This window comes from Sycon ciliatum, unplaced genomic scaffold (assembly GCF_964019385.1).
Source record: "Sycon ciliatum unplaced genomic scaffold, ocSycCili1.1 SCAFFOLD_1704, whole genome shotgun sequence".
In the NCBI taxonomy this organism is placed as follows: Eukaryota; Metazoa; Porifera; class Calcarea; order Leucosolenida; family Sycettidae; genus Sycon; species Sycon ciliatum.
In genome coordinates, this window is record NW_027044735.1 from 9,153 (window position 1) to 19,443 (window position 10,291).

Consider the following 10,291-nt stretch of genomic DNA (forward strand, 5'->3'; position numbering starts at 1 on the left):
GTTTTGTCCTACTTTTATGCTCGTTTTCAACCTTGGTGACTGATTGTGTTGGGAAACTCCCTAAGAAGCCTTGGATTTTCCGAAAAGCCCACCAAAACTCGATATTTTGCTCGAAACTTGCCGGCAACTTGCGCATCCGATATTTTGCTCAAAGAATTGCTAGCAAATTTGGGCTATGACTAGTCTGGGGTAGCGTCGGCACTCGTACTAAAGTGCATGGGGAGGGTACTACTAGTACTAGTTCTGAGATGAGTTGTATCCCCGGCCCCAGGGTCAGCGTGGACGTGGGTCAAACGGAATTGGTGATCTTGTTCAGCATGCAGTTCACGGCGGAGCTTTTGCACGTCGTCCTTCAACGCCTGAATTTCCCTCTCGGAATCTCTCAGCTGTACATTCACGTCTTTCATCGTCTTTAGCTCTGATTTCAGTTCCCTTACTACCCCAGTAAGTTCGGAGAGTGCGGCGCAAAGGCTAGCTACATCAGGGTTAGCATGACTTACGGGAGCCGAGTCCTTGGATCCTCTCAGTAGGGCAATCAGCATTGGCCTGTTCGCCTTTCTGGGGAACTCCAGTCCCAGTCGCTGGATGAGCTCCTTGAGCTCGTCGTCAGTAAGCACGGCGATGTCCGTATTGGGGTCGAGTTTCCCGGCCATTATATCACTAATTTTACTGGTGTTCCAAGGGCCTAGTGCCCCGGGAAACCGAAAAAAGGAGTAAAGTTCAGGAGCTCGCAAATTTGCATCCACCCCTGACAGGTTTTGTATACAATAAATGAGGAGGCCGAGGGTTTATGACCAATAAAAACTATTATAAAAACCGAGGTCCCCGAGGTTTTTATAATTAGTTTTTATTGGTCATAAACCCAAGGCCGGAGCATTTACCCAACAACAAAATTAGTGGACAGCTGTTATTTGTGTTGCTATGACAACTCGTGTGCTGGACGAGTATTTGTTGTCATTGGTTCTTTTACTCTTCATAGGCTATCAGATCATTTTCCTTATTCGGTCTATTTATAACCAGTATCTATAATGAGAGTGTGGTCTGTCTCCATGGTTACCGGTGTTCATTTCATAACTATAGCCACTGCTCCTTGTTATATCTTATTTGGAAGGCCCATTCTTGCATATTCCAACAGCAGCCAAGAGAGCTAGCTCTCTTGGTTATGCGGACTGGGTCCGATCCTAAAAAGCTGTTTTTATGAACTGTTTTTATTGGATAGGATGATTATGTTGAATAAACGAGGTTTGTGTCAATGGGAGATTAGATATCCTTAGCTAAAAAAACGCTAACGTAAACGCAAACCTTTCCGTACTTCGGATCGTTCAAGCTGACTTTTCCCTTAGCACAAAGTACGTTATAGTTGAGACGAAGTAGTCGTGACAACCATGGCGATATGAATTTTCGTGGAAACAGATGCGGGAAATTCAAAATTTTGAACCAGGGATTAGTTTGCTGTCGTTCCGAAAGAATACCTTGGCGAGGTCTTTTACTCTGGAATAGCAAAAGCACGGCGAAAATGAGTTTTCGCTGTTCCCAGGTCCTTGGAAACCCTTTCCTAAACGCAGCACCGAAGACTGTAAGGGTTCTCCAGCTCCAGTACGTCTGGGAGAGGCCGATGAATTTCTTCCTCAGGAGTGCCGTGGAACTGGTCCTTTGTTTCCCGGATGGGATAGAGGGAGAAAGGCACGAAGCAGAGGACGCAGAAATTGTCAACTGAAAGGCAAAACTCGCCAAAAAAGCTAAATGTCACAAGAGGAAGCAATCTCGACTCTCGATCTCATCTCGATCTGCACGACGTGCTTTTTATCTCCCGCCAGTTACAAAACAATGCGAGTTTTTGCATTTTTTGCAGAATTTCCATAACGAACGTCGGCCCGTTATTTTGAGCTCTGTAACGTTTTTCCGTTATCCGATAACGTCTTTTGTCACGGCTGGGAGTGAGTACCGTAAAAGTTAGCGTTATCGTACTTTTGCTAAGGATGTCTAGTGACTTGGAGTTTTTACGAGTTGATTCTTAAGCGGGATTCACAGAAGCTTTTTTGCGATGCGACACGCGATGCGACAGGCGCGAAACCGGGAAAACCCCCAATCGCAGCCATGTCGCACCCCACGCAACTGCCGCAACTGGGCCATCGCAGAAGTTGAGCTTGGCTCAACTTTTGCGATGCGATGCGATGCGACAAGCGATTTGGCGTACGATTTTGACCTTTTCTACAGCAAAGTTGTACAAAGGTGCAAGAGTTGCCTATAAATTTGTACAGGTTGTACCAAACCGCGCAAATATCATGGTGACGTACTCAAATCAGCAAGACTTTGCAAAAATTTGTTGCATCGCTGACTTCTTCTGTGAATGGTATTTCGCGAGTTCGCATCGCACGCGTCCGTCGCAGATCGCGTCGCATCGCGTGTCGCATCGCAAAAAAGCTTCTGTGAATCCCGCTTTAGGCGGTGTTTACATGAGGCGTTTCAACCCGGGTTGAGTTCGACCCGGGTCAGATTTCAACCCGCCATGTGCATAAAATTAATTGCGCGTTTACATGACGCATTGCGCTTGACCCGGGTTGATTTCAACCCTCCCCCCAAGGGGAGGGTTGAAACCAACCCGGGTCAAGAAAATCGTACAAACGTACTTCTGTGCGTATCTCGCGCCAGGTTTGAACAGCACTGCAGATGCAAATTTCACGCGAACGGTTTCACGTGACCATGCAGGACTGTAGAAGTGGACTTTTGGCGGCATATCAGTATTTGACCCGGGTCAACTGTCTTCATGTAAACGCTCACCTCTTTTGTCTATCGTACAGACTTTCAACCCGGGCTGAACTCGACCCGGGTTGAAATTTCTCATGTAAACACAGCCTAAGGGGAGGGTTGAAATCAACCCGGATCCAGAAAATCGTACAAACGTACTTCTGTGCGTATCTCGCGCCAGGTTTGAACGGCACTGCAGATGCAAATTTCGCGCGAACGGATTCACGTGACCATACAGGACTGTAGAAGTGGACTTTTGGCGGCATATCAGTATTTGACCCGGGTCAACTGTCTTCATGTAAACGCTCACCTCTTTTGTCAATTGTACAGACTTTCAACCCGGGCTGAACTCGACCCGGGTTGAAATTTCTCATGTAAACACAGCCTAATAGATAATAATAAAATAATAATAAAACAATACGGTGAACTGTGCACCTGACTGAAATTCTTGAAAAACAAGTTTTAAGAGATCTTGTTCGCTGTTGCACCACGATCTGTTGCCATACAGCGGGCTTTCAGCCAGTGTGCCAAAAACACAAGAGCATGAAAAGAAGTGTGTGATCATAAGCATGAGTTGGGGCATGGGCTATATCGTACTAGGTTGGCAATGCTTCAAGTATCCTTTGATTGTGCATGCCATGAAGAATTTGTCTTTAGAACACTGCTCTGATAGCATAGTGGCCTGATGGAGGATTAACTTCAGTGCACCGGTCGACCATAATCTACAGTTCCGATCAACCTAAGCCGGCCAGAAAAAAAATAAAAAATAAAAAAATAAAATAAAAAGTATGAATGCCGCAGACATCACCACGCAACATGACAATTTGTTCAAGGTTTGGTTTTGTGTGTTTCCAAAATCGATTTTCACGCTCCGATCATCAGTGGAAATACGGAACTAAGGAGATCAAGGGAAAAACAAAGGTTAAAAATCTAAAGACGTGTGACACATGACGGGTAAATGACGGCGAGGATACAGATGACGACGAGGCGGGTGATGACGAGGCAGCGGATGACGACGAGGCGGATGACGATGAGACGCCTGGTGGTGATGGTGAAAAAACGGCCGAGGAGGAGTCAGGTGGCAGGGAAGGTGATGGAGCTGATGAGGGTGAAATTCGTAAGAAGTCAGCTGTGTACTTGCATTTGTTATCTCGTCCCGATTGTTTGAGTGTGTATGATGATTCCCACTTCTCTGTACTGTGTCGTGCCCGTTATGTTCAGCAGTTGAAGGTCCTTGAAGCTGTTTGTATTCGTACGCATAAGCCCGAATTGTGTAAGCAAAAAGAACATGTTTTAGCATTTAGGTTATTTTCGTGAGTTTGCACCCCGTGCTCATGAGTTGTTTCTGCACTGTTCATGCCCGTTTGTCACACTTACGCTTTATTTTTAGTTCTCACTTTTTGTAATACTTACCACAAGTTACCCGTCATGTGTCACACGTCTTTGGATTTTTAACCTTTGTTTTTCCCTTGATCTCCTTAGTTCCGTATTTCCACTGATGATCGGAGCGTGAAAATCGATCGATTTTGGAAACACACAAAACCAAACCTTGACCAAATTGTCATATTGCGTGGTGATGTCTGCGGCATTCATACTTTTCATAGCTATTATTAAACTTTTATCTCCACGTAGATTATTTAAATAAAATAAAATAAATAAAAAATAGGGTTGACCTACCCAATTCTTGAAAGACGGGAATTTTCGTCAATAATGTCCCCTTCTGGTGAAGTAATCAGTCTGCACAGGCTTGCTTTGCAGCCCCTACTCTCCCTGCTGTTTTGTCATTGTATACTCTGTTGTCTTCTCCCCTTCTGACGAGTAGGTTGTGTACTTAGTAAAAAAAAAAAAAAAAAAAGTCTATGATGTCTCCGTCACTCATACTTTATTTATAGCACTCCTGGTCCAGTACCCCATTATTTGCTCACCTACTGAAATCCTAGTGCTACAGCCCTGTTCCAACAGCCTAAGAAACCCTCACTCCAATGAATGCACGAACATGCACAGCTTTACTCCGCAGCCGTGGTCCTGAGCATGCCCTGAGCAACCCAACACAGACATAGCCTCTGGCTGAAGGACAGGAACAGTCCTATAATATCCAGTGATTTCATCAATTCCACTGATCCAGTCCACGGATCAAATTCCACTGGCGTTCAACAGATGAAAGTCACGAGAAAACGTTATGGAACTTGACTCTTTATTTTATTTTTAAATGCTGTAGTTATGAGTGCACAATTGAGCTTATCCATTGCCATTTTACGACTATTATCTTCTCTTAGATGATTTCATCAATATGCACAGACTCAGCAAGGTGTCATACAGTAAAACCTGGTTTAAGCGACCACCCCATGGCCACGGTGCAAGCAAAAGCGGTCATTAAAGCGAGGTGGTCTTTAGAACCAGGTCCCACAGAGTCTGGGTAAAACTGTCCGTGCAAGAGAAAACGGTTGTTAAGAGCATGCAGGTGGTCGCTAAACACAGAGGTCGCTTACACCAGGTTTTACTGTATGTACCAGTACGTGTATACCATGGTTATACACACCTGCTACCCTCCCCGATATGGCCGCAACCGTCCCGGTATCCAGGGTGGTACTAGGCACCTAAACGTGCATGTGTCACACGCTTCACAGCTACATGTACATGTACATTGGTATATATGTTCATGCCATACCTAGGTATGCCATATCTCCATACCTAGGCATACCATACCTAGGCATGCCATACTTAGGTATGGTATGCCTAGGTATGGTATGCCTAGGTATGGTATGCCTAGGTATGGAGGTATGGCATGCCTAGGTATGGCATGCCTAGGTATGGCATGCCTAGGTATAGAATGCCTAGGTATAGCATTCCTAACTATGGCATGCCTAGGTATGGAGATATGGCATGCCTAGGTATGGCATGCCTAGGTATGGCAATGTCCCGATCTCGGGTTTGCAACGGTTGGCAGATACGGTGTGTCCATGTGTGTCATGATAATGTCCAGTGATGTCATGGTACCCAGACAAAGATACCCAACGTATGATAATATACTATTCCTGTTTGTATTCACGCCGGGAAGATCACCTGTTCCCTTCGCATCACGTCAACAGGTCGCCACGCTGTTGCCAGAACTGCTCTCGGCTTCAGCGGCCGTGCCGGTTTCCTGCAAGTCATCATTATCTCCGCTGAAGCCGCTAGTGCGGTCACTGGGGGTCATGCACTCGAGCTCCAGGGCGCCGCCAAACACAGTCAGGTTCTCCTCTTCCTCGCCGGTGACGTCCTGGTAATCGGTGTAATGCTGCTGTCCCGCAGGCGTTGTGACAATAATTGCAATATGGAGACGAGCAGTGAAGCAGAGGCAGGAAGAAGCCTGCTCAAGATAGCATAGGGACACCATAATCGCATATACCCGTATTTTTCGGAGTATAAGCCGCAACCCCCCCCCCCCCTCTTTTGCCACGAAATACAGGCATCTATTCGGTCACTGTCGTGCAATGTTATCGCATGAGCTGATTGTTTAGTAACTGGTGGTGTTAGTGGATATTATAGTGCAACTTGTAGTTTCTCGGTTCTTTTTTCTTTACTAGACATTTATTCTATTTATCACCGTTAATTTGATCGTACGAGTATAAGCCGCACCCTCTCCTTCTTTGGGGGTGAATTTTGACTGTTCAAAGTACGGCTTATACTCCTGAAAATGCGGTACGAGTAGGAACAAGGCTTTAATAAAACAAATTCCTGAACTTGTCCTACCACAATACTGCCAAGTGTTGGAGTGACTGCACCGACATACCTGAACGTGTGTACACACAGGGGTACATGCATGTGCATACACACACACAAACTCACTCACTCACACACACACACACACACACACACACACACACACACACACACACACCTTGAAACCTTGAAACTGCCACCTAAAGGTGATGCAGTGCCTCAAAGAGGCAAGGAGGGCAGAGTTACTTCTTGCATTTGTGTTGAGCCAGGTACTGGAGACGTGTGAACTTCCGAGAGCAGGTCGGGCATGGGATGGTGCGGCGCTCGGAGCCAGAGCTGCATGTTCTGCGGTTGGAGTTGCAGTTGTGCCAGCGGTGCCCAGCTTTGCTCCGGAAACAGCGGTCACAGGTGTGGCAGTGGTAATGACATTGGCTGCAATCAGGTGGGCGAGGTGCAACAATCTCTGGAACTGGAGCGTCACCAAGACTGGGAGAGCAGCTGTGCACAGCAAATCCACCTCGGCTAGCAAACCAACGATGGCACGTTTCGCACAACACAGCACCGGCCTGTTCATGGATCGGCTTCAGTCGCTCTTCCCTGCATTTGTGCCGCCGAAGTCCGCTTTCACTGGCGAAGAGTCGCTCACAGATCGCACAACACACTGACTTGGCTGTCGTTTCAAGGCGTAAGCGCCGTGCAACAATAGCATCCGAGATGGACTGGATCCACTCGCCACGTTCAGCTGCGAGGTCGTACCAACCGGTGTATAGACCGAACGCCTTGAGGTCATCGCGTACCACATCACGTCATCGACGCCTGGGGCCATAAGCAGGGCGTGGAGTATGGAGCCACGAGAACAACACTGCCTTTGGAAGCCGGTGGTCGTCCATCCTGGCAATGTGGCCAAGCCACTGCAACTGTCGACGGGCAACCATGTCAGCAACTGGCTCTGTAGCGCACACTCTATGCAGCGAGGCAGATGACAGGTGGTCCTCCCACTGTTTGGAACGCGAGATGCCGAGAATGACACGAACGCAGCGGTTGTGGAATTGTTCAAGGCGACGTATGTCGGCACGCAACAGTGTCCAGTTCTCAGCCCCGTACAACAGCACCGACAACACACAGCATGTGTACGTGTGTTGTTTCGTCTTGGATGTTAGTGAAGTGTTCCGAAAAACTGACGAGTAGAGGCTGCCTAAGGCCTTAGATGCAGCAGCTATGCGGTTGGACACATCGGTGTGGCATCGTCCGTCTGGTGTTACCACTGAGCCGAGATATGTGAACTGGCTGACATGCTGGATGGCGTTGCCTTGTACGCTTAGCGGGGTACGGTCACTGTCGTTGATCTGATGCCCAACAGCCATGAACACTGTCTTTGCCATGTTGAGAGACAGCCCGAATGCTCCACTGACCTCCGCAAATATCTCAAGCATACGCTGAGCATCCGAGTGGCTGGGTGCAAACAAGGCTGCATCATCAGCAAACTCACCATCTGTGATGACCATATCATTACCACGCTTAGATCTCTTGAAAAGCTGACCATCGGCACAGGTACGGAGTGGAAAACCAGACACTCCACGCTCTTGGACGCGTGCGCACCAACGTTCCATCACTGCACCAGCAAACAAGTTGAAAAGGACTGGTGCCATTGTACACCCTTGGCGCAATCCGTTGCACACTGGGAAGCCTTCAGTGGGGGAACCATTAACGATGATCGTGGCTGTCATGTTGTCGTGAAAAGACTTCAGAAGGCTGACCAGTTGCTCCGGGACTCCCAGCTTCAGCAGGACAATCCACAGTGCAGCACGCGGAACAGAATCGCATGCCTTCCTCAAATCGACAAACACCAGGAATCCCTTGGATTGGTGCTCGTGACACTTCTCCACAACCTGGCGAACAACAAACGTCATGTCCGTGCAGGAGCGACCTTTCCGGAAACCACACTGTGAGTCAGGCAGCACACTTTCGGCGACTTTCTGCAATCGGTTTTGCAGCAGGCGTCCGAACAGCTTGCCAATGACGTCGAGGAGTGCGATGCCACGTCAGTTGTCGCAGCTAGTGAGGTCACCCTTCTTGGGTATCGGTATTATCTCAGCATTCACCCAATCTTGCGGTACTACGCCCTCCTCCCAAACCGCGGTAATGAGCTTAAACAGATTGGCATAGAATAGGTCGCAGTTGTATTTGACCATTTCCGGTAGAATGCCGGAGCTTCCAGCAGCTTTCCCGTTCGTAAGATAGCGAAGGCAGCGCTGGGCCTCTTCAGCAGTGGGTGGGGTGGCCAGGTGTTCCATGATGTTGCGCTGCTGGACCATGTCAATTTCAGATCGGACAAAGCCGCTTGGAAGGTTCAGCAGCTTTTCGAAATGTTCAGACCAGCGGTTCTGCTGTGCCTCAACGGACGAGCATGGTGAGCCATCAGTCTGTTTGATCAGGCACGACTTAGTGGGAATCAATCCGCGCCGGGCAGTCTGTAGATCCCGGATGCTGTTCCACACAGCCTTACACCCAAACTTCCTAGATTCGGCATCAGACGCAGTCTTACGGAACCAGTCCTCCTTAGCACTGCGTACAGCATCCCTTGCAGCTGAGCGCGCGCGGACAAACTCTTGCCGGACCAGAGGTGATGGATCTGCTAAAGATTTCTGGAATAGAGTGTTACGATGTGCAAGGAGAGGCTCGAGAGTGGCGGAACTGGCTGAGAACCAATCTGGCTGACGACGGCGACTCTTGCCTAGGACAGAGGTAGCTGCTTTAACTGTGGCGTCCCGTAGTGAACTCCATTGATCCTGAACTGAGGTCCCTGGTGCAGCGTCTTGCAGACAGTCGGATGAGGTATGGTACCACTCCGCCACAGTTGCTTGCCTTACTAAATCATCATCCTCTGATGCAGTTGGGTCAGCAGGTCCGAGTTGGGATACATCAAAGCGACGGCGATCAGGGGCCTTGCTCTTTGGCGGGTAGAAACGCCGGCGGCAAACAAGTGACAGCGTTAGCCCAACAAGTTTGTGATCGGTCCCACACTCAGCAGACCGGTACACACGGCAATCTGTACAGCGCTGAAAATCCCGCTGCCGGGTGATCACATAATCAATACAGTGCCAGTGCTGTGAACGTGGGTGCTGGCACGTAACTTTATGAATGTCCTTTTTCTTGAAGTACGTATTACAGAGTCGAGAGTTGAACATGGATAGAAAGCTCAACAGTTCCTCACACACACACACACACACACACACACACACACACACACACACACACACACACACACACACACATATGCACGCATGCGAACACACACGCACATACAAACACACACACACGCACACACATACATGTACGCGCACACACACATACATGCACGCGCACACACATACACACATACAAACACCTTTGACCTTTGACGCCCATCGCCGGAGGCGATGATAGCAATGCTACGGCAGAAGCCATAGCAACTTGTGCTGGGATTACACCATTCAACAGCTTGCGAGGCTGAAGAATTGACCGTCACTATTCAGCCTGGTCTACACCATACAGCTATTTGGAGTGACATTTTCTGGCCAGTGAATCCCTTTTTTTGGTCTTTTTTCATTTTTTTCTTCTTTTTTTTCTTTTTTTCCCGCACACACATCACACCACATACTCCGGCATGCACTGGCTGTTGGTAACCACCCAGGAGAATGAAAGAAAAGTCAGGAAGAGTCTGAGAAAGAGAAGAAAGACGTGTGTGACCATAATCGTCGGGAATCGAACCCGCAATCATACAAACACACACACACGAACACACACACACACACACACACACGCACACACACACACACACACACACACACACACACACACG

General features: G+C 48.3%; 1 protein-coding gene across 1 annotated transcript; it reads right to left on the bottom strand.

Moving 5' to 3' along the window:
- Positions 1-8,492: 8,492 nt before the first annotated feature.
- Positions 8,493-9,638, bottom strand: LOC135830561 (uncharacterized). Its single transcript, XM_065342802.1, has one exon. The coding sequence runs from the start codon at positions 9,636-9,638 to the stop codon at positions 8,493-8,495; it is 1,146 nt and encodes a 381-aa protein (XP_065198874.1).
- Positions 9,639-10,291: the final 653 nt, after the last annotated feature.

Excerpts from the sequence above, each read along its gene's own strand:
- LOC135830561 (XM_065342802.1), bottom strand. The coding sequence starts at position 9,638 with ATGTTCAACTCTCGACTCTGTAATACGTACTTCAAGAAAAAGGACATT.